General features: G+C 40.6%; 1 protein-coding gene across 3 annotated transcripts in view; it reads left to right on the forward strand.

The window, feature by feature from the left end:
- The window catches only part of KALRN (kalirin RhoGEF kinase), a 455,469-nt gene that overhangs the window by 279,610 nt on the left and 150,693 nt on the right, over positions 1–25,166 (forward strand). For all 3 annotated transcript variants that reach the window (XM_056495829.1, XM_056495830.1, XM_056495831.1), the window contains 4 exons: positions 2,919–3,093; positions 12,942–13,137; positions 18,726–18,892; positions 24,772–24,891. In XM_056495829.1, the coding sequence (XP_056351804.1) occupies positions 2,919–3,093; positions 12,942–13,137; positions 18,726–18,892; positions 24,772–24,891 (658 nt within the window). The remainder of the gene's footprint in view (positions 1–2,918; positions 3,094–12,941; positions 13,138–18,725; positions 18,893–24,771; positions 24,892–25,166) is intronic.

Below are 25,166 nucleotides of genomic sequence, written 5' to 3' on the forward strand. Positions count from 1 at the left end.
GAGACTTTTTTTTAATCAGTGTCATGCTCCAATGTTTGCAAAATACCAAGGCAGGATTTTTGGCAGCTGTGTTTAACACAGAAAAGTTGGGTTTGGGGTCTGGTTTGTATTCTGGGAAGTAAGCAAGGTGGAACAAGGTGAACACATTTGTGCAGAACAATCCCCTGGTTCTGATGAAGTTAATACCAAACCCAGAGAGAACAGCTGCCAAGCCTTTGAATGCACACAAAAGTTTGCAGTGCTGAACTGTCAAGATGAGCTGGTTCAAGTGTTGGTTTGAGCACTCTGACTAACTGCAAAGCTGGTAATGTGTTCCTGGACACTTTCAAAGCAGAACAGTGTGGAAAAACCCAATGAAGCTGTCTCTGTGTGTGCCCACTCTTACCAGCTTCCATGGCTGCTGGCAATGGTAAAGAACACACAGATAAAGGAAAAAAGGCAAAACTAGAACTGCTGCAATCTTTCCTGAACACAGGATTGCATTTCAGTGTGGATCACCTTGTACCTGCCATGAGAATAGATGAAGATTGCAAATGCTACAACAATGAAGAGAATAAAGCATCTTATCAAGCATGTCATAACAGGCTAAAAGCAACAAAATTACTGGAGCATTGGAAAGTTTTATGTTTCTTGTTCTTATCTTTAAGTGAATAGAGTTTGGTTTAGAGATCATTTGTGTAATAGCACTCTGTTTCCTCAGATAGGCAATGAAAAGCTCAGCTGCCTGAACTAAATACCCTGCCTGGGACTGCACACCAGGTCTTCAGGGCCTCAGTGACTGCAGCAGGAGCCATACCCATCAGGAATAAAAGAGGCTGCCTAGAAACTCTGTGCATGTCATGGTTCACATTGGAAACACTTTTCCCTCTTCCTTATCAGTGCTTTACTGAGGTGATCCTTGTTCTCAGCAGCCAGTGCAAAGCAAACCTTTTGAACTGCTGGTCCAGGGGTGCTGCTGGGGGCAATATTTCTGCTCATCTGTGAAAGGCAAAACAATGACTTGCTCCAGTGAGGTGTGAAAAGCAGAAATGTTTGTGGCTGGAAAAAAAATGTCAGTGAAGAGTTAGGTATCTTGCCTTTTTTACAATAGTTCAGCATATAAGCTTTAGATAATGGACATTTCTCACTGAGCTTTCTCCCAGTAAAAGCACTAAAGGTGATTTTAGGAGCATAGTGTTCATTTTAAACAAAGTCAGCATCAATGTACTGAGTCCAATTTTATGTTCCCCAAAGTTTATTTTGTTTTTTTTTCCCAATAATTTCTTTGAATTTTAAAACTCTAATCCATAGCCTTTCAAAGATTAGTAAGGGTTTTATATTTATTCTTTCCCAGAGTTTCTCATCACCAGACAAAGCAAGAAATATTGTGGCAGAAGCATGCAATCTCAGAAATGTTTTTTTCTGAAGGGAGATCTCTTTCAAGCCAGACTAGCTTGGGGTTGTCAATACCTTATCCAAGGAGACTTTAAAAAACCACCAGATTACTACTCTTAAACTTTTGTATTGCATCAGTCACTGAAATGCAAGTGTGGCTTGATTTGAAGTGTGAAATGTTTAATGAAAAAGAATTTCTAAAACTGAGTGTGTCTGTAGATCCCATGAGAGATTTTTCAACACCGGTCTTGAATAATTCATTGAGTAATTTAGATAATATATGAATAGTTATAATCTTCTGAGTGAAGACTTATTTCATGTCCTTTTATAGAAGACAGGTGCTGACTGGAGGAAACAGAACTTGATTGGCTGCAGCCTCAGATTAAGCTGTAGTTTCAAAATCTCTAGTTATTTTCATTCCTCCTTCCTCTGTGCAGCTCTGATGTGGAGGCAGAGACCCTGTGATCACCAAGAATATTAAAATAGAATATTAAAACAGAATATTAAAACAGACAAAGTGGGGCAGAAACCATAACACCTGGAGAGGGAAATATCAGTGTAATATTCCCATAAAAGCAAGGGAAATAGGGAGTACTTGCATCAAAAATCTTGCTTTAGCCAATGTGCCAAAGCCAAGATTAAATTTTAGCTTAAGAGTTTTATTTCTGGCCCTTCTGAAAGTTGAGGGCACATTTGAGGATAAATTTCAGTTCTTTACATCTGCAAGTGCTGTTTATCCATAGAACAGTCACTGAAAAAAAATTGCTGAAGCCACATCAGGTTGTAGGTGAGCCTATTAATATACATGAAAACACAAATTAGAAAGGAGCTGTCAGGACTTGCCTGTGCTTGTGCTAAGCTTTCAAGTACAGCAAATTCCCCCTTGGTCCTGGTCCACCAGTTAAGGGGTTTTCTCCCTCCTGCTGCCTGTAAATGGAAAATGTAACATCAACAAAAAGCATCTGACCTGTCATAGTCACATCTCCTTTCACTTCCCCCAGTGAAAAGTCAGGATCTCTCTTGGAGTTTTTGAAAGGTGTGTTGCATTTTTTTGCACTGTATTCTGTATCCATTGCTGTACTACCTTATCTAGAGGATACCAAGGCATCCCTAGCCCTTGATCTAAAATACTCATAATTCTGATTCAATTAGTCTGTAAGTAATCAGGCAAATGCAGGCATTTAACTTGTGAAGGTCCAGGTGACTGAACAGCATCTCAGTTTATGTAAGTATAGGCAGGAGCAGGTGAGCCTGTGGCATTAAAGGTGTTTGCCAGCCAGTCTCCTCCAGGGAGCCATTGGGATTGATGTGCCATGCCCCCCTGCCCCTCCCAAGTGTGTAAGGTCACAGTGCCACCACAGAAAGGAGGTTCCCTGCTCCAACTGTGCCGAGCTCAGGAGCCGCAGGGCCCGGCGGGCAGAGGGGATGAGTGCTGCTCACGCCTTCCCTGAGCCCCTTGTGCCTGGCTTTGCTCCTCAGCAGCATGCAGAGCACAGGTGTGCAGTTCTTGCTCAGCTTTGACCCTGCTGTCTGCCTTGCTGCAGGGACTCTGCCGTTTCCAACAACAAGACCCCTCACAACAGCTCCATCAGCCACATCGAGTCCGTGCTGCAGCAGCTCGACGAGGCCCAGGTACAGATGGAAGAGCTCTTCCATGAGAGGAAGATTAAGCTAGACATTTTCCTTCAGCTGAGGATTTTTGAGCAGTACACCATTGAGGTAAGAGCTGGCTGCATGACTGAGGGGTGGGAGGGGGAGGACATGTGAATACACCCTGTGAAGGTACATCTGGAGCTGTTTGATTCTGCTCAGCTGCCCAGTGGGGCAGAAAGAGTCGCAGCTGTGCTTCAATTCAGCTGTTGGACCTAAAGCATGCTTTGGGATAAGCTGCCAGAATGCACTGAAATGGGTGCATGGGTGCTCATCCTGGGAATCTGCCTGCTTTGCAGAGAAGCTTTGTGAGATGCCTGTTACACCTCTCTATTGACATGAGTCACTCAGGGATTTGAAAGTTCTGTGTCACTTATTGTTGAGGTATCTATTGTTTGTATCTCTTCAGATACAAATACAGTCTTTAAACCAAAGAGTGAAAAAACCATGTTATGAATAAAGGAAAGGATATTTAAAGGGGGGGCTTTTTAGACACTGAAGTAGATTTATTTAAAAAGGGGGAAAAAAAGTAAAGGGGAAAATTAAAAGGATGTTTCTATGCTCTCATGCAAAAAAATGGTCTTTCAGTTCTGTTTCGTACTTTTGTTTTGGAATCAAAAGTACTGGATGCAAAATTCATCAAAATATTGGGGTATTCTTGGACTGAGAATTTTTTTAAGAAATTGCAGTCAATCTCAGTAATTACTTTCTGTAGTTCTGATAGGAGATGAAAAAAGAATAAAATGTATATTAACTTGTACACAAAGTCTGTGAGACTCCTGTCAGTGTTTGTGTCTTTGTGGGGTGTGCTCCTCCTGCTGTATCCCCTGTGCTTGTTCAGTTCAGGGAGCACCTGCAAGTGTTGGAGGATGATACATTCCTGAAATTATTATTTGTAAAGCTGTAGGTAGTCTCAAGGTGGGTGCTGGGAACTGATGGGAGCCTCAGAATGCTGTGTTACATTTTGTGTTTAAGCTGTGGCATGATGAATTACAGTGAATAAAAGGCAGGAAGCAGGTGTTCAGTTTCCTAAAAGGTGTCCTGTTCTATAGCTGAATGCCAGACACAGGAATCAGTCAGGAGTATCTGAGCTTTTCTGGTGTGACTGCACAGGGAGGTATTTCACTGCAACCTGTCCTACAGTGCTTGTTAATGATGTAAATTAGAATAGTTTCATTTACTTACCAGTTATGTGCAGCCTCCTTGCTATTGACAGGCAGCATTCTTTGTATGTGTGTATAAATATAAATGTATTTATTTCATGCCAGATACTGCTCTTCCAGCAAAGTGTGTTGCCTCCTGTATTTACTTTGATACATCTGTAGGTGTGGCAGATGCTGAATAATTCAGAGTTTTACTCTGAAGATGTAAATGGGTGTGAATGCTTTACTTGAACATACCTATAAATGGCACCTGTGTTTTCAAAAATGAAGGAAAAGGAAAAAAGAGACAACCAATATGTGCTTCTGGAGCATAAAATGTACCAGATGTATATAAGATATAGCCAGATGTATTTGTAGGCTGTATGTGGTGAACCCTTGTGAGTTACTCATTAAGATCTCAGCCTGTTTCACTGCAGATTCAAGGTCTGAATCTTTAATTTTGGTGCTGATTAATGTAAAAATATTTTTTAAAAATTAAAACAAATCACTGTTCTCAAATTCTTTTCCTTTGTAAATAGTCTTTCAATCAAAGAGTGTCACCAGGCATAACTTTACTGATGGGGCAACTGAGGCATCAGGAGAGGATGTAACTTACATCATTCTCCTCCCATGGGATACCAATATGGAAATACTCTGTGGATACCTTTGATTTGTTTCTGCACAGGTCCTACTTCTGTATATTCACAGAATGTAGTGGCTGTGATACATTAAGATACTTTAAATTGGAAATGTGCTTCAGAGTCTTCTGAAATCAGATTAGCAAGAAAGGATTTTAAAGAAAATCACCACTTAGTTGTCACTATAGATTTGGTATTTTTTATCATAAGAACATCTGAATTCCCTCTGCAAGATTAATATTACAGGGAAATCTGAGAGCATGTTTCATAGAGAGTCCATGGGCAGATGATTTTATTTAGAAAGCTCCCTCTCTCGGAAAATTATTTTTTATTTTAGAATAGTTATGACAATTTCTACTGAAAACACAGTGAAAAACATATCCAGGTCAATATCTTAAATTCTCTATGTACAGTTAGAGCTTAAACAAGAAAGACAGTTTGATGGATAATGAAACAAAGACAGTTTGAAATAAAATGTTAAATAACACATGTATGCTATGCATTTCAAACAACAGCTGAATTGACACAGTAATGGTGCTTAGAAAGTAGATTGCAGTCAGTTGCCTCAGCTGTATAATGAAGATTCCAAGTCAGTAGGAAACTGTTACAAGAATTAACAGAATTATCTCATACCATTGTTGAGAAACAAAAAGATTTTTCATCACCATAATTTAAAAGCATGTAGTATTTCTGGTGGTTGACTATTCCAAGCTATTGAGGGAAAAAGTTGATAATGTTTAAAACAGGAAATTAAGTACTTCATTCTACTAAAGACAAGTAGCTTGAGCTATGACTTGAAATGTATTTAGGTTTTAATTTTCCATAATAGCCTAGATCCTCCATAGATTAAGAATTGTGAAATAATGTGTACCAGTATGATTGATTGTCAAATTAATTTCTCCTTTTCTAGTCTACATAAGCCCCCTTCCATCTGTCCAAAGAGCAGTGCCATATTGAACACATCCTTAGTGAAAGGCCTGTACCTGCTGCAGCTGTGTTAACCCTTCCTGTACTCACACAAACCCCTGCAAAATGTGGGTCCCCCTCCTCCCCCAAACTCAAAGATCCTGCTCCTCATTGCTGCTTCTGCCTTGTCAAGCACTGAGTTTCCCTTTTTCCCCCCTCAGGTGTGTGGTCTTGGGGCTGCTGGTTCTTGTGCTCCAGGGAATCCCTGGACATGAGGACCCTTCCCTGGTAACATTTTTTTAGTTTTCTTTAGGAAGTGTCTGTCTTTTCTTCTTTAGAACCTGCCCTGCTTTGACTCTTCTCCCTAAAAATTAAAATTTATGCTATTGATCACATAACCCGTTCCTCTGGCACTCCTTCCTAAACTTACGTTGTGCTCATCTGTTTTGTAGCCCTCCTGGTTTTTGAACTTTTCTATAATGTTTGCATCTTGACAGAGGTTTGGAGTCCAGACAAACTTTAGGATTGATTACTATACAATCAACACTTATTTCCATCTATTTAGGCATTATTGATCTTGTACTTTAGTGAAATCTGTCAACTATTGTTGCATTTTGTCTTGAGGAAAAATACTTTCCTTTAAGAGAGCCACCTGCCTATTTCTTTGGCAGGGCAGACCAGTGTTCATTTAGGATTTTTAAGCCTCACAGGCAGCTTTTGTGTTGCACTGGAGTCATGGCAGGTTTGGCAGATAAGAATTTGGGTACAAACACACAGGCTCATGGCATTTGCTGCCTGTTCTTTCCTTCATTAATCTCATTGTATTGACTGATATTTACACTCTGGGTTCTTGGGGTAAGTAAGAAATCCAAACTATGGCAACACCTGGAAACAGACACAACAGAAACATGAGAGACCCTGGCTGTCCCTACAGGAGGCTGCTCTGCCCTAAGTTTTTACACCACAAAATGACAGCCCATCCTTTATTTAGGAAATGTTAATTTAGGAATCCTTTATTTTAACTCTGTTGCCTGATAGGTTTTATTCCTTTACCATGCCACTGCACATTTCAAAACAAGATGGGGTGGTTGGGATTGTATAGTTGGTCTTTCTATATGATACAGACTTCAACTGAGCTTGTGCAGCCAGCCAGGTAATTTGGGAGATTTCATGGAATGTGAGTGTGGGAGCTGATCTGTGAGGGAATGAGGAGCAAGGCTGGAGGGGTGAGGCTGGCAGACACCAGCAGCAGTGCTGGCACCACCCTGAGTGTGTTAGACACACAAAGCTCAGTCTTGCTCCAGAGTTATATCCTCAGGAAGATCTGTCAAGTATACTTTGTGCCTTGCTTCAGAAATAGTGATTTAAAGGCTTATTAACCATTATTTGAGTGAAGGCAAATGTACAGCAAAATGCTGAATAAATGTATAAAAACCAAATGGTAGAACACACTGAGTTGCACCCCCTAAAAGTTACTGCCATTAGAGTCTTTCTGCATATTTTTCCCTTAAAGCTTTTGTAGAGATATTATCAAATTCACCTGTAGGCCTCTGTAGAATGCTGTGACTGAGAACAGGAATTATCTCAGCCAATACATGTCCAGCAACACTTACTGGTTATCTCAACAAAATCTTCCTTCTCAGTTTCCCAGAAATGTCCAGCTCCTTCTCTTTCATGTAGTGTTTCTTTTCCTACAATGTGAAATGCTAGACAGAACCTGTATTCTGTAGTATTAGAGTGTTGTGATTCCTACACTAAGACAGTCCTGGGAGGGATTAAGGGAGCTCCCACTGCACAGTATAAATTGAATCTTGTAATCCCCGTGATCACTAAAATCTTCACCTGCTGGATATCTAATTTTCCTCCATTCAATTTCTTTGGCTCCATTTCACCTGCTAATTAAATTTTCCAGCCTTGATTTCTCTTGCTGCCTCTTCTGGCTGTTCACAACCATCCCTGAGCATGAGTTTAGGAGGAAACAGGAGCCAGCTTTCACAGCAGCTCATTCCACTGTTACTTACAGCTGATTTGAGTGTCCCATTCCAGGTTTATAACACTAGCAGAACCTTTCAAGAGCAATAGCTGCCTGCATGAAGGTACAAGATGTTTTGTAGCCCCCTCATTGACTAAGAACAGGTGTGAACTTCTTTATTAGAAATAAGTGTTACAGAGATTTTGAGATAGATTTGAAAGAAATATCAAACTTTTCATAAGCTGGGATCATGTAATGTTTCATGCTTAGTGAGGTTTTGCTTCTGTTTTCCATCTGTACTGAGTTTTCCAACTGCATTTCACTTCATTTTAAGGAAAGGAATGCTCTAAGCTGTTCTGGGCATCCTGTGTTTTTGAGTTGAATTCCATTGTTGCTCCAGATATTTTTGGGATTCAAAGGAGTCAAAAGCACTGGAGCAGAATCATCACTGTGACAGTCCTTTCACACTTCAGTAGCTCAGGTCCCCACTAAGCCAGTGTGGCATCTCTGTCTGCTGTCAAAAAAAGGGGGTGACAGTGTTGTCATTTAGCACAGCATCAACCAAAACCAAGGCCTGAGAAAGAGGAACATGCAAACTTTCTGCTTATATGATATAAGCATATATATGATATAGAAGTGATAGTTCCATTTACCCTTTTCTATCTTAGTCTGGTCCTAGACCCACTTACAGTGGCACATCCAGCCCTCTGCTCCTCCAGCCTGCTCTGAATGCTGTTACCTTTGGCATTCCTGTTGCCCAGTCTCTGGTGAGTGCCTTAGAGATCTGGTCTTACCAACTCTATTATAATTCCTCTCTTTCTACACTCACAGACATTCCCTCTGCATCCAGGACATAGAATTTTTTTTTTCTACTCCTTCCTGGATCAAATCTTATCTCTCATCTCATCCATCCTCACTGTTAATCCCAGCTGTATGGCTGTCACTTTTTTTCTCTTGACATGAGGTAGCTCTTGCCTTTTCAGTATAGATTTGCTCTGTGCCTGTGTGACTGTTCTTCCTGTCCTGGCTCACTCCCATGCTCTACCCACTCTTCTCACCTTTGCTTCTCTTCCTACTTTCACTATCATTTTTGTTCCAACCTGCCTCCTACATTTGCTTATTCTTCCCAGGCATCTTTATTCTTTTTCAGATCCCTCTCAAGCCCACTCTTAGAGTTGATAGCTTGTGTTCCCAGGATAGAACTTTCTTCCCTCCTCCTCATATGCCCTTCCTCAGCCCATACTCCAGAATATCTGCTCCTATGTGATTCATTCTCCATATAGCATTTCTCTTCTTTCACTTGATTCCTCACTTCCCCTCTCCACCTCCTTCAACTGGCAAACAAAATTTTCTGGTTGTCATTAAACAACAAGACTTTAGATGCTGAACACTGAATCAAGGCCAAACAAGCAGCATTCTACCATTCTGTAGAAAATCTCAATCAGCAGCATAAAAAATATATATTTAATGATTTATATAAGAAATTATTGGAGATGCACAATTGTCTGCACTGCAGCTGCTGCAGCTATGGCAGGTTCTTAGGCCTAATTCATGTAGCCTGGGCTAGTCCTGTTGTCATTATTACTGCTGCTGCTTTTCACCTGTGTACCTCTTATCTATACCTCTCATTATTTTCCAGGGCTGAAGAACATGTCCCTCTCCATTTGGTCATGTTTCCTGCTGATGTTGCAGCATGACAAATCCAGGAGGCAGCAAATACAGCAGTATTGCAGGAATTTGGATATATTAATTTGCTGTTTTAGGAGGATTCCTGCTTTGTGGTCTAGACTGTGGTCACTGTGTCTGCATGGAAAAGAGACCTGGCTGCCATAGTCTGTATATCCATAATTGCTCTGTGATAATCTCGTGGAGCTCACACAAACTCAGCATTTACTCATGTGCTTCCTCCATTTCTCTGATAAGGATATCTCAGATTTCTCACTTCATACTAGAATGGGTTCACTGCAGCATTGCTTCTCCTTCCATTATCATAGCAGCAGGAGCATGTGTTTCAGTGAAGAATGACAAAATGTGCTTCCTAAGCTCTTTGGAACCAACAGCTTTGTCATGGCTTTCTCTCATCAGTATTCCTGGGTCCTTTGACCTTCCTTTGGCAATAGGGAGCTGTTTCTTGGCCACTGACCTTGTATGACCCACAAAAAGGAGGGGGCTCCTTCCAAGGAGTGTGGCTGACAATGAGTCATGTGCAGCTATCCTTGGAACAGGGTGGGATCCAGGGGATAATGCTGCTGCTTGTGCTGGTGTAGAGCTTGCACTGCTGCTCTTGCTGCTCTCACAACCCTTCTGCTGTGGTACAATTGCTTTCTCAAGCCACAGAAGAACAGAGCAGAGCTCAGGTCTTCTATTACAGCAGGGCTTCCCTTCTCTCACTGCATGTGAGGGTTTCTGAGGTCTATTCAGAATCACTAACACTGGTAGGTAAGGGAAATAAAAAGTGCTGTCAGTTCTTCCCACCAGAAAACTAGCACACAAACAGGGTAAACTAATCAACCATTCTTCTTTGTCAAAAGGGAATAAAACAAGTTCATGGCCAAGTGACCCTCATTTATGAGAGCATTCCTGACAGAGGCCCAGTGCAATTGGGTCTTGCCACAGCTTAGGGGACAGGACACTTCTGTTTGATGCAGTCCAAGTTTTATCAGAGATGTTAAGGCCTGACTAATCTGTGAAAGCATCTATTCTTTGAACTTGAAAAATATATGGCTATAGTTAACAGCTGCTTAATTACATCTTCTTCCTCAAGAAAAAGAAATAATTTACCCTATACCCAAATCAAATCAGCAAACTCAGACACTGGCACCATTTCCAAATGGTCCTGTTTGAAGTACAGAAAATGCTGGGATTTTAAGGCATTGTCTGTACAGACAGAAAAGGAAATGTCTTAATGAGATATGCAAAGCAGCATGGTCTCTGGAACAGGGCACCAGATTGGGATTCAGGAAACCTGGGTTGTTATCACAGCCCTGCTATTGCTTCTTGCCTTAGTGTGCTTTAGATTCCCTGCTAGCCATCTGTTTGTTACTCAGAGCCATGTACCCAGCCTTCCTGCACCCACTGAGCCTGAGAGATTTGGTGTTGTTCCACCTCTTGCTGTGCCTGATTCCTTCCTCTCTTCTCCTGACCCAGCACATGGGGTGACTGTCACTCGTTCATCAGCCCTCAAAGGCTGATTCCCTCCTTCCTTCTCCCCTGCAGTGGTGCTGTTCCCTTGGCCTGGCAGAGCTGGCACTCATGACACAGCTTTGTTACTGCTGGATGTGTCTGAGTGTCCAGAGCTGCTCAGGTGCAGCCTCTGCTCCTGGCACTGACTCTGTTTGTGCAGCCTGGGTGAAGCTGGTTGCAGCCATGAGCACGAGCTGCACTGGTTGCCTGGTTTCATCCTTCCCCTGAGTGTTTGCAGATGCCTCTCTGCTGCAGACCTGTCTTGGACACTCACACCTGAGAGGCAAAAAAACCAGTATGGTCAGGAGGAGCCATTTCCTGGTGCTGGAAAGAAAATTATTGTAGATTTAACAACAATAGCAGTAGTGATCAGTGTCCCTTCTGCAGGCAAGTGGAGAAGTTACCAAGAGAAAGTTCTTCTGATTCATTTATGTCACATGCTTTTCCATTAGAAAGAGCAGAAAGGACTTTACATTGAACTTTGTGTTACTGTCATGACTGTGGGAACCTGCTCTCACTCTGAATTAATTCTGTTGTTTGTAGTTTGAAATGAGGTCAAGATCACCTCAGTTCTGATTACTGTTAGCTGAGCATCTGTCCCCAAATGTAAATGTATCTTGTAAAACTCTCCTCCACCATTAACTGGACATTTTTCCATAGCTGCTAAATCTGCCAATAAGTCTCCACAGTCCAGGGACTCCTGCTGAGATATGTGAATGAATCAGATGCTGCTAGAATCAGGAATGGGGGCAAGGACAGTGTAGAGATAGCTATTATTTAAAGGTAATTGAGTGGAATGGGCAAAGGAACAAGCTGAAGAAAAATAGAAACCCCTCAGGATATCCACGCTCTGCCTTCTACTCTGCAGCTGAGTCCCAGGTTCTTCATTGAGTAAGTCTGCTTTTCTGCTTCTCTCAAAAAACAGCCTAAAACATACACTTCTTTTTTTCTGGTGCAGAAATGTGTGCTCCTGTCCATTCTAATGTGAGAAAGACTGAGAACTTGTCCATTTGGGTCTTCTTCCTAAACCTGTGTTGCATATAATGTATGTTTTCTGGAAAGGAGAGCTGAATGGAAAATTTTGAAACTTGGTTCCTTAGGAAGTGGAACATCTTACTGCACATAGGTCCTGAAGAAAAGCAAAGAACTTTTCACTGCATCACAATGTGCATAAGTGGGAATTTAGATACTTGCTTTTAGCTCTCCTGAATCTAGCTGTGAAAATTGACCTATTAATCATAATTAAGGCATTTATTTAATAATTTTTAATCCTTCTAAGACTTGTACTCTCCACTGTATGACTTATTTCCCATTTCCCTTGCTCCCTCTCCCTCATTCATTGTCACTAGCACATCCTCTCTTTTCGCCTGCAGCAGCAGAACCTAGGTTGAGGTGAGACTGGGCTGCTTAGGTGGAGACTAGATCTTGCTTTAATTGCACAGGCAAAACTGGAGGGCTTTGATACCAGCTGGCTACTGTGGAGAAAGTTGTAAAATGCAGGAGATACAATGAAAGGACTGCTAAAATCATCAGCCTGTGTGTCACAATTAGGAAGCAGAGAAATTCAAGAAGATTTAGCATGTCCCCAGGAGTTACTGGCAGGTCTTTGGTTACAGCCTGGTACCATTTGTGAAGCTGTAGATGATTCACCTGAACCTTGAGTGTGATGTTTCTGTGTTGTGCACTACATCTGTGATATGTAACATGTAATGTGTTGCAAAATGCTTTTAGAAACATTCAGGCCATTTTGGGATTGTGTGGTTGCAGGGAGTTTTGTAATTCCAGAAGCATTATTTTTTCATTCAGTTTGAATATATTTAGAAACATTTGTTCTACCATCAATGAGAACATAGTGGGTGTTCTCTTCCAGTGTCATTTGGGATATGTAAGGGAAAAGGAAGGTGACAGTTTTTGTTGGACCAAATATCTTTTCATGGATCCTCACATAAGAAAAATGTGTCATGATCAATGATCAGAGTCAAAATGCAAAGTATTTTCTGATATGAACATTTTTTTTTTAGAGTTTGAGAGTAAGATATTTCATTGATCCTGAGTATCTGTCTTCTGCCCATGAAGGTTACAGCAGAGTTGGATGCTTGGAATGAAGATCTGCTGAGGCAAATGAATGATTTCAATACTGAAGATCTGACTCTGGCCGAGCAGCGATTGCAGCGTCACACCGAGCGGAAACTGGCCATGAACAACATGACCTTTGAAGTCATCCAGCAAGGGCAGGACTTGCACCAATACATCATGGAGGTCCAGGCTTCAGGTGAGAAGAACAATTTGATTTCTATTTTACATGGGGAAAAAAAAAAACAAAACAAGGAAAAGCCCAAACCCCCCCAAATGTACAGCAAGCAAAAATACCTCAATACATATCAAATAAGCTTTTAACATAAGTATAGGCAGCACCTGTCTCTCCACTCCTAGAACTGTTCCACAAGTTTTGAGAATTTTGGTTCAGGATTTTATGTAAAAACCTGCTGTTTCTTTGAGACTGAAACTCGTTGAGGAAATTAAGTTGACTTTCAAGTTTCATTCAGAAAGTTTCACAGCTGCAGGATGGAGTTTGTGTTTGACTCCAAATTGGATGGAGAGGGGAGGGCAAGACAAGCTCCTTGTCCTTGCTCCAGCTCAGAAACAAGCACTGCAGAGTCATGAGCTACAGATCCTTGAGCTGGGCAGTCAGACCTCAGGTCTGGATGAAGTCTAGTCATTCTAGTCTCCTAAGCTTGTAAATCTTAGTGCAAATAGACTTTAGTGAGGGTCAAGCTGACCAGATGGGCTGGCTCCATTCTCTGCAGACTAAAGTTCCTTTTCCCTGTTCCCCATTTCAGGGTGCAGACATGCCTAAGGGAAAGAGAGAGGGAGTGAGGGGAGAAAGAATCCAGTTATCCAAGACTCCTCCAGGAAAGAATCCAAATAGGAGAGTCTTGAAACCACACATGAAATAGAACTTTTGTTTCCAGCCAGTTCTGTTTGGAATTATTTTGTGTAAAAAGGGAATATGATACTGGAATTGTCCTTTTGAGAGTGAATTTAAAGGTAGCAGCTTGTTTGTGAAAAAGCACTTTGAGGTGTGCTCTTAAATGAAAGTCTTGAGTCATTTAGACAGAAGTCAGTCTGATTTTACTATGCTTGTCACCATAAGAGAATTTCTAATACATTTGTAGAGTCAAAATTTTTGTATCCTTAAATTTTGCATCTGGAAAAGGAATGTAATAATTCAGATTAACCACTGCATAAAGCCCAGAAGTGAATGTTACTTGTGTAGTGCTTTAACCTTCTAAAATGTTTGGAAAGAGTGCAAAGCAAGAGCAGTTCCTGTTCTTTCCCCTGTTTGAAATAAAAAGGATTTTATGGTATTATTCTTTGGCAAACATTTTACCTCTAGGCACCTACCTTCAAAACTATCTGGCAGTATCCAGCCTGATTTGGCAGGCTGCACACAACAGAGGCTTGAGGACAGCTTCAGGAGGATGTTGTGAACTAGATAATTTCTGTGAGCCATGTGTGTGAGCCTCTCTGTGATCTGCCCACATGATGCCTGGCTCTGTGCTTCAGCCTCCCTGCTTTCTGAGTTAGAAAACTCATCCTGAGACATTGGTTAAGATGTTTGTGCTCTTTTGTCTGATTGTTTTTTCATCCTGAAGGAATCCATGGGAGCTAAAGAGTATGATCCAGAACAGAGCACAGTCAGGAGCCTCAGTGACTGATTTTTAGAAAATAAACAATAAATAAATTGTGTGTTTGTCAAGAAGTTAGAAACAACTTCTTTTGGATTGCTGACAAAATGTTAGCAACTCAATGAATTGACCTATAAAAAAGTTTTTGTAAGATTCTCTAAGATCACTTTCTATGAAGCCTACCCAGTAAAAATCCACTGCTCCCAAAAGCAGGGAAGCAGAAATCCCATGGGGATGTTGAGTAACTGTAGTTAATCAAAGGTAATGGCCATGTCTGCTATGCATGGAATGCTAAATGCTGGGAGAATGGAAAAATAAGGGAGAAAGATAGTACTTGGGAGCCTACTGCTTCTTACTTCAATAAAGTACAGTTATACTTCATAAAAAAGTGATTAAATTTTTCTCCCTCTTCCTGAATCCTTTATCAAAGCCATCCAGTGCATAGGGTAGGGGATGATTGTTCTTAACTGCTGGAGCTGAAAACTTGCAGGGGTTCTGGGAAATCAGCTGCTAATGTTGCTTCCTATTGTACACTGTCACCACTGCTGCAATCAAAACTCAGCTGTAGCCACAGAAGACAAAGCCAGAAAAAAAGTGGTTTTCCAGAGCCATTCTATCTAACCAGCCACCCTTAATTGGCCAAGTTTCTTCCCTTCCCTGTAACTCATTGAGCTTTATTCTTTTCAACATGCCACACAGGAAACTGACTTGATTTTGATCACTCTGTCCTTTGTCTTGGAGGTCTTTAAGCCAGCAAGTCTGTCAGATAAAATCACATCCAGCTGCTGCCATGTATGATGTCTTTTTCACTTGGAAGTCTTGAGGAGGTAGAAAAGGAAGCTTTTCAGCCATGATTTTTGCATGTCTGATGCAGACTTGGAGAAGTGACTCTGTGGAGTGCCTGAAAATCCTTGTGAACATTCTTATGCTGGTACAATAAATCCAGTGGTTGTGTGATGCACCAGGTCAGACTCTGTGGATATTGAGGGCATCCATTCAATCAGGCATCTCTGCAAGCCCACTGTCTCCAAAGTTCCATCCTGCTCAGGGTTGTGCTTCTGGGATTCCTTCCAATACTCCAGGACGTACGAGTGAGCCTGGATTAGAATGGGTTTCCATCACAATAACTATTTTTTAAAGACATGTTTTGTTTTGTTAGGGAACAGGTAAGATCTGGAAGTCAGGTTGCATTTCCTGAAATTCTGCAGTATTGAAAACTGGTGCAAAAACCTGTGTCAATCAGGAAACATATTTGTAGATAGAGAATATTATAGTAATATTCTCAGCAAGACTGGACTTTTTAATGAGCCAGCCCTTTTTGTTTCAAGGAACCTATCTGCTATTTTTCCTGTTTGATTTTAGCTCTGCTGCTGATAGCAAAGCTAAATATGTAGGCAAATAATCTCAGAAATGGTTATCAATTTTTTTGGATGCCTGACTCAATATGTTGAAGGAGCCTAGTGTTCCCAAAAGTGACAACTTTGACATTTCTGAGAAATGCATTTCCCAGAGAAAGTTTAGGATAGTTATTCAGGAGTGATTCAGCACTTGGGCCCAAGCTGCGGTGATGATGTGCTCAGGTAATTTATTAGCATATACACCTTAGTTAGTCTGATTCTAGGCATTAAAAGCAGTTACACTCTAATAGCTGGTTAATTGATTGTGCAAATTTATTTGATTAATATAGTCCATTTGCATTGTCAATATCATTGTCATAATGAGCCCCCAGCTGGGGGTCTCTTATGGTTTACAGAGCTCCTTTTTCTATCTTAGACAAATTGCTTCTAAGTCAAGCCTGAAATACACTGTAGAGCTGAAGTTGGTGACATTTATTCAGTCTCTGCCTGATACACATAAAATTCAAAGTCCTTTTGCTTCCTGGTCATCAAGCTAGCATTGTTCACCTCTTTTCCAAGTGTTGCATTGTTTAGAAGGGAAGTGGAAATCTATTGTGATGTCCTTTATAGTTAATTATAACTATAGTTCGTATTGCAAAGAAGAGAATATTTCAGCATAAAGGAGGTTTAAAGCAGTTTCAGAACAGTTTTGTGCAAGTTAAAAAGCAATACCCCTTCCTTAGACTGAATTATATCTCACATTGCAAGCAGTTCAGGTGTCACTAATATATATTTTGTGGGATGCGAGTACTCTTTCCTGTGAGATTTTTTAAAAACATTTTCAATTCAATATCATTCACTTGACATCTGCTGCACTGTTTGAGGCAGTAGAAGAAAATGGCAACCAAGTTCATTTGATCAGAAAGTCAGCTGTGCTTTTCTAGCTGTCAAAACACAATGTAAAGATAATATGTAAGGAATTACTGGGGAAACAAGGCTTTCTGTTTTGCCAACCAATCCTTGAGAAGGAAAAGAGCTCTCACGGCGTGTGCTGGCACCACAGAATAAATCTGTGTGACACATGACAAGCAGGAAAGGGCAGACCATCCATCATGGGGAGCACACAGTGCCCTTGGATAGCATCCCAGGCAGTTCCCTGCTTGCTGCTGCTGGGTTAGCACGTCAGAGCTGCACCAGCTGGGTGTGCAGGAGGGAAAGCTGTGCAGTTAATATCCAATAGGTGTGGGCAAGTCAAGCATACAAAAAGCCATCATGCCCTCAGGATACAGAACCATATGCAGGCTAATTGCAGCAACAATGCCTGGTGTCTGGCAATTGAAAAGAACTTCACTCCCAAGAATAGAAACATATATTAAATTTCCAGTTTTAAATGGGAAGCCAGGGGCCATTCCACTTTATTTGGTAATGAAGGAACTGTTTTGCTTTGGCTGGGAAAGGGAATAAGCCAATCATTTGCATTCCCATGTGCTTTTTCTGATAAAACCAGAAACCAGGAAAAAGGGGTAGGGTTAGTAATGAGGTTGTATTTATTTTGTGCGCTGTTCTGTGTAGATACCACTGAATGAAAGTCATGAGTCTCTGAGGAGGATAAAGAGAGAGGTAAAGACAACTTTCTAAATGGATTTCAAAAACAGTGTTCAAGACTTTTTTTCAGCAGCTTCTAATTAAGACCTTTCTTTTTAATGCCATATTTCTCCAGGAAATCAAATGGCTTTGGAGGAAAGTGCAGTGTTTTCTCAGCATTTCTGCAATCACGTTATTTTTATATTAGGTTCCTTATCCTTCCTGTTTCGAGGCAAAATTCCAGTAGACCTTAATAAGGGAAGAGCCAGGTCTTTATTAGTTTTCAATCCCAGGGATGACATTTCCTCCAGGCCAAACCTTCCAGTCGCACTGGTAGCGAAGCCAGCGTCGCAACCGCGTCGGTGTCACCCAGAAGGGAGGAGGGAACTCTGCTCTGTATTTCATGTGACCACCACACACGAGGCTCACAGTGCCAGAAAAACATTCAGGAGGGAGGAAGGGCCTCAGGAGGTCTCTAGTAAAATCTCCTGGTCGAGTCAGGGCCATGAAATCAGACCAGGCTGTGAGAGGTTTGCAGGCTCATGCAGGATGCAAGGGAGCGGGATGTGGTACATCCTTTCTGTCTGCTGTGTGAGGATTGGACAATATCAGTCCAATGTCATCTGTGGAATAATTCTGAATGAAATAGAGTCTGATTTAAATTAATTTGCTGTTCATGATCCTCTACAAGGCAGTGCCTCCCCACGGGGGGCGGGTCCTCCTGCCAGCATCCAGATGGAAAAAAGTTTTCTCTGTGGAGTTTTCTGCACTTATAGCACTACTGTAGATGGTGCCTAGAATTTACTTCCTGCATTTCCCTTTTCTATTTTCTTCCTTGTCTCTTTTCTCTTCTAGTTTTTTTTTTTTTCAACATGCATTTCTAAAGTATAAGTTTATAAATGACCCTAAAAAAGGGAGGATTTTTCTGTCTTTTTTTTTTTTAAATTTGATGTTCATGCAAGTTTTTGAGCAAGATTGTGCTTAAGTCAGTCCAACTGGCCAGATGCTGATGAGTCAGATGAGCAATGACCACCAAATAAACATCACTTTGTAGAAAAATATAGTGATGAAGATTAGGGAGCTGGGAAAGCCAACTATTACATGTGAGAAAGTTAAGTGAGAAATAATTACTCAGACAGTTGCAAATCAATGTTTTAGGTGGCAAAAAATTTTAGAAGTTTACAGTTATGCAAAATTGAAATTTCAAGTAAGTGCAATGATCTCTCTCTCTCTCTCTCTGCATGTTACAGGCATTGAGCTGATCTGTGAAAAAGACATTGATCTTGCAACACAGGTTCAAGAACTGCTGGAATTCCTTCATGAGAAGCAGCACGAGCTGGAGCTTAATGCTGACCAAACTCACAAGAGGTTAGAGCAGTGCCTCCAGCTCCGGCACCTCCAGGCTGAGGTCAAGCAGGTGAGAGTTGTTAACCTCACAAGGGGCTCAAGGCTGTTCTCAGCCATTATCCATTCACACTGGAGCCAGAGTCTGCCAAGGGACAACCCTGAGGTGGGCAGTCTAAAGGAGTGCTTGATTTCCTGACAGGTTACAGAATGGCCCTTTGCAAATAAGAGGGGCTCTGCTCTCCCATGGAGTTTTTGGCTTTGTGGGTAGTTATGGGAATTCTGTGCAGAATGGACCATGTAGCTCATCACCTGGAGAAACTGCCTCAAACTCCGAGTGTTCTGGGAATATAATTGTTTGATTTGTGACCCAGACTTAAGCTGAGGTGGAGAGCAGGCCCAACTCTTCTGAACTGAGCTGTGAGACCCAAGTAGGACATTATGGTAGTTTCACCTTTTCAGTTATTGCTATATATCTGTCATCTTGCACGAGTTTTTAACATCTTCTGATGATATAAAAAATTTTGTCAGTGGTCTCCAGATCCTAGGACTTGTTTAGACATCTTAGTATTATTACATTGCCTTTTTTTCAGATTTCATCCTAGCATAGGCAGTCATGTTCTGCCTTCCTTGGTTTTCCCTAATACTTAATTTGGATGTCTCATGTTTCTTTGTTTTCCTTTACCACACATAGTAACATTACACTTCCTGCTTCCTAGCCCATAGCCCATAGCTTCACACTCTAGTGCCATCTGTCTTTTAATTGAATGGCCTTGATTCCATCAGGAAAAACAAGAATGTTTTTCCAGACACCTGAAATACTCAGTTTTCCATTTTACCTATACAAATAGGTGGGTTGGGAGGTGGGGTTGGGAGAACTGTCCAAGTTCTACAAGGTACTCATGAAAGATATCTGCTCATCTGTTAACTTATACACATACACTCTCTGAATCTCAGTGCATATGATCATAAATATTCACTTTTGAAGACAGAATAACTGAGTGATTATTTGTCTGAATTGCTTTATCACTACTGGCAAAAAATATCCTTCACACTCAGAAAACTGACAGCACTAACAGCAGTGCATATATTTTCTTTCAAAGTACTCACTTTGATGTGAGTATTTTGCAACTCTTCCTAAAAGTAGCATAGATCTCTCCTATTTATTTTTTAAATATGATCATTTTGCATTTGTGATTATTGAAAATCAGCTCCTCATGAAGTTCTGGAGCTCTGTAGACTGCTTGGCTTTCTTCTGAAAAAAAAAAAAAAAAAAAAAAAAAAAAAAAAACTAAAGAGAAAACCACCCAAGCAAAATCTTTGTGATATTTATAATCACCATCTTAACACAATTATGAAGTATATATTTTTCTTTTCTATAGGCTCCTGAAGTTCTTATACACAGCTTAGCTAAGCCTGGAGGTGTATATGATAGATTTATGATGAAGCGGAGCCATTTTAACTTATGACAGAAAACAGAGAGGAGTTCCATTCCATGTGTAGCACAAAGGCTAAAGATGCAGGTTGCCCACTTGCCCAAGGTGAAGTGCAGTCAGCCCTGTGGCTGCTCCTGCAGCCATTCAGTGGCAGTGCAGCACTATCTGCAGGTACCTGATGTTATTTGCCTTATTCTCAAATATCTGCTGGTCCTTAACTATGTTACAACTGAAATCTACCCAGATGAAGTGCTTATAGGACTCAGCTAATACTGTGAGAGAACAGCTGCCTTGAATTAGTATTTCCTTAACAGAGCTTGGGACCATCAGAGCCTTTGTTATTATGTGACCTCTCAGCAAACCAGTAGTGAAAAAACATTTTATTTGTTCAGCTGAATACTAAGGGCCCCTTTGCTTGTTAACCTATAAATTACCACAGCTACAATCTCCCTCAGAAAGACACAAGTTGAAATATTTCTGTGTCCTATCTATTTGGTTTCCTGTAAATGAGTCATATTCCCAACCATTTAGTGAAATTGGGAAATGTATTGATTTTGGCTTGTAGTTCATTTCCAGTCTGGTCCAGGTTTCCTTCACTTTCAGTTTAGTGCATCTGAGATGATGGATGATCTCATTACCAAATTGTTCTTTCTCTCCTGAATGAGTTGAGATGTGGTTGCTTCAAGACACCTCCTGTAGCTGTGTTAAGTTCTGCTGACAGAGTAAAATTGGTCAAAGCTGCTACATGTACATGTGTTTGCATTTTGATATAATGGCTCATGGAAATAAAAAGTCTTTTAACTGTCTCTATCTATTTAAGTTTCATTTACCAGAGGTTTCTGCTTTATATCATATGTACCAAGGGTTTGAATGCCAAGACAATGAATTGAAGTTTGGGGCCATTAAAGTGGAACAATTCCAAGTGAGATGTTCTGTGAACTGCTTTAGAGAGGAAATAGTAAAGATCAGTAATTCACAAGGTCTTTGTTATTAAGAAAAATTTTGCCCAAGCCTGATTTTCACTCATTTGGATCCTACTTATTTCTGACAGAAACTACAGAGCTTGGCCTGCTTACATAAAAGTAATAGCAGAATAGATTTGTAGAGATCAGTTTAAAAAAACAAACTCTAATGCTGTGCCTGCAGCTGTTTGGCTTCCCTATCCCCTTAATTTATCTTTGTATGGTTTAGGATTTTTTTTTTTTTAGAAGTGTTGAACTTGACCTAATTTGCTCCAAGATATCCTCGAGGTGTCCTGCTATACTTGCTTTCCAGGTTGTTTTGAAGTATATTTAATCCTTTTGATGTGCTTGTTATCCATCTATTTTTGCTGTTTGGTATTAGATTTGCCTCAAAATATATATGCCCAAGGGATGATGGGAAGTAGTCATCTGGAGACACTGAATATATTTGTTTTATCCTAATCTAATGTCAAATAGCTTCTGGAAAACTGATGCAGTTTTAAGCATGGTTAAAATTACCAGAGGCTGTCCTTGATGGTTGTGTCTGTTAGTAAAAGCTTCTGAGGGAAGCTGCAAAGGGACTGGAGTGGTAAAAGATTGTTTTGTCTTCTGAACTTAAAAATCTTTTCTTATCTGACTGGACAGGTATCCATAACAATAAACTGAATAAACTGAGCAGTAGACAAAAGCACAGCATGGTACAGAGCTCTCATTCCTTAAGGATGACTGCACAAGGGGTGCCTCAACCTTTATTGTTCCTGTGGAGTCTGACTCTGTGCTCAGTGAAGATGGCAGAGTTCCAGGGAATAAATTAGGAGTTTTAGAAGAATTTAGTACTATTATTTAATTACAGAGAATCCCTGAACAGGAGCATAGCCTCACTAAAGCAAATTGGAGTCAAAGGTGGGAGTTGTTTCAGAGCTGTGGTGGTTGCCCCCTTCAACAACCCATGCCTTGCTGTAAAGCTGTTCTCCAGTGACAAGTGGCTTTTATATAAGATCCCATAAAAGTGTTTCTGCTTCTCTGTTATAAAAAATTATTAGGATGTATAAGAAAGTCTTTGAGGATATATTTAACTCCAGAACTATTTCATCACTGCTTCTACAAAGCTGATAAAATCTGTAATTTGTAGGAAATGTCTGTTTAAAGCTATCTTTTAGGGTTGGCCTGTCTGCATGTTGCTAAACAATGGTAAACCTATTAATACAGGAAATGATCATAGAAGTGCCTTGGTGCTGTAATAGGAGCTTTTCTATATATTTTAATGAAAAGGTAATAAGCACTATATGAGTAGGAGTCAATTTGTGAGCAGGTCTTGTAAACCAGACACAAATGTGTAAATGCTCCCCTGCCCCAGCCAGTTCCCTATTCTAAACCAGGGACACAAGGAATGTCTCTGCAAGGGTTTTGAACTTAGATTTAAGAAGTTTTGGTTGTGCAACTGTTTTGTTTTGTTTTGTTTTGTTTTTTTTTTTCATTACTGTGTGTAAACAACACAAGTAAGAGAAAAACATTAGTATGAAAATAGCTGATGCAAAACCCAGATGAGGCTCTAACTTTTAAGTGCCAGACTTCTGGAAGTGGAAAGGGGTCACTGTGTAAATGCTTCCAAGCAAAATTTGCTAGTGCTTGGGTGCTCTTTGGACCTGATAAAGGGAATTTAGGGACTCCAGAACGGGGGAAGGAGAGGGGGCAGCTGCTCAGGGATGTTGGCAGCAGCCTTGGCCAGGGGTGGTGCTGGCAGCATTGCTGGCACATGAAATCCATCAGTTCACCTGAACTGCTTTCCCTTGGGTAATTTGAGTCTGCAAGACCTTTGAACAGAGGGATGAATTTGTGTTGTTAACACAAGAGGAAACCTGGCAGATTGGTTGTGTGGTCCCTCTTCTTAATCAAGTTGCTTTGTTTTAAGACTGAATTTCCATATATTTTTTTCTGATATTTCACTGTTTAGAGGTTCAGATATTTGTGTGAAATCTGTGTCAAACTGTCTGTTTTTGAAAAACTCAGCTGAAATGAAAGCTGTTCCACAGAGGGAAAAAAAAAAAAAAAAAAAAAGGTGTATTTTTAGCATACACACTCATTCTACATTCCAAATAGTCCAAGGCAGGGTGTATTGCAGTATGCAAAATGTGAAAGCATGTCTTGGCTCATGATGTCCTCAATTCAAGCCTTTCCCAGGTACAGTGATTCTTTGGTTAATTTCAGAGTTTGGTACCATGTAGTTGGTAATAATGCAGGGTTCAAGTCTGATGGATTATAGAAAATGCCAGACAATATAATCTCCACCTGATAATTCAACTGCTTTTCCTTTAAATGTGTGATGCATTTCCCACAGGAACAATTGCACCTGCTGATGAAAGAGAAACTAATGAAATTAAATCTTCCACACTGTTGTACTGAGCAGAATATAATTTTCTACAAATTAGGGTCAGCTACATGTATAGATGTCTCCCTTTTTTTCCCTAGGGAAAAGTCATTTTTTACCCTACAGGGAACTGAATGGATCTAACTAGGAGCATGCATGATGTAGGAATGAAAAACAGAGTAACAAAAAAATCCCTGTTTCCTCCAGGCAATTTAATGGACCCCTTGTAGAAAATGATAGTACAAAAGGGAAATTGCTATGTAGACTATTGCAGCAAAGTCAGTTTTGGAAGTCATGAGCTAAATTTAGGGCAGTGATTGAGCAGTCAGGATTTCCTGTGCATCTGTGAATTGGACTCAGCAACTTTCTGGCTTTACTGGACTAATTTGACACCTTCACAGGTAGAAAAAAGGCTTTGATACAACACAGGAAAGAACTTGCATATGTGTTCTGGGTGCAAATTTCCTAAACACATGTCTTAAAATAGCAGAAAATGTTGCTGCTTAAATGAGTGAGTACAAGTTTGATGGATTAATTATGTACATTTAGGATGTGATTCTGCAGTCATTACAGCATGGATTGCATGTCTACAAATAATTTTAACATGTCTGAAGTAAAGCCTCTTGATTAAATACAAAATGCAAGACGTGACATTTTTTCCTTGCTCTGTGTGCAGGTGGAAATTCCGACTGCATCTTAACTCCATGCCAAATGAATCCAACTGTGTCCTGTCCCTCCCCTCCCCTGAGCTCTTTTCTTACACAGTTTTTGTGTGAAAGACACACAGGCAAATTAAGCAGAAAGGTGTGGCAATATCTATGATTCCAGTCAGAAATCTGAAAATATGTTTAAATTCAAATCTCCCTCATTATGCTTTGTGGTTTTGCCCTGGGGTATTTGCATAGGGACCCATTCATTTTTGTGCTCAAACCTTGAAAATGAGTGCTCTTTGCTATCCAAATACCCATGTAAAGGCAGTTTAATTCTTCAAGCACTAACTTTTTCAATAAGATCTTTGCCTCCTACAGCTGTGTGTCATCAAGACCTTATGCTAGGATTTCTTTCTGCTCACAGATGCAGCCTGAGTCCACGCTTGCTGCTCAGCCAGGCTGAAGCACGTTCTGCTAGGTGACTGCATAAACCCTGGTACTGAGGCACTCTCAATGAGCTCATCCTTTGTTTGCAGGTGCTTGGCTGGATCAGGAATGGGGAGTCCATGCTCAATGCAAGCCTTGTCAATGCCAGCTCCCTCTCGGAGGCTGAGCAGCTCCAGCGAGAGCACGAGCAGTTCCAGCTGGCAATAGAGGTAACACAAGCTCACTTTGTCTCTCCTTCCCAGGTGAACATCACACAAAATGAGCATCAGTCATTGCTTTCTTGAAGGAAGGGGAGGAATAGAGGCTTTAGAAAATCAACTTATCATTAAACTCATAATGTAGCCAGAGGCCAATAGTGAAACAAATTATTTATCACCTGCAGCTAACTCTTCTGCTTCCAGATATCAGCTTTTCCATTCATAAAAATGATACTCAGGCATCTCCTGATAATTTCTTTGATAAAAAATTAAGAAGACTAAAATTA

The sequence above is a fragment of the Oenanthe melanoleuca genome, chromosome 7 (assembly GCF_029582105.1).
Source record: "Oenanthe melanoleuca isolate GR-GAL-2019-014 chromosome 7, OMel1.0, whole genome shotgun sequence".
NCBI classification, from domain to species: domain Eukaryota; kingdom Metazoa; phylum Chordata; class Aves; order Passeriformes; family Muscicapidae; genus Oenanthe; species Oenanthe melanoleuca.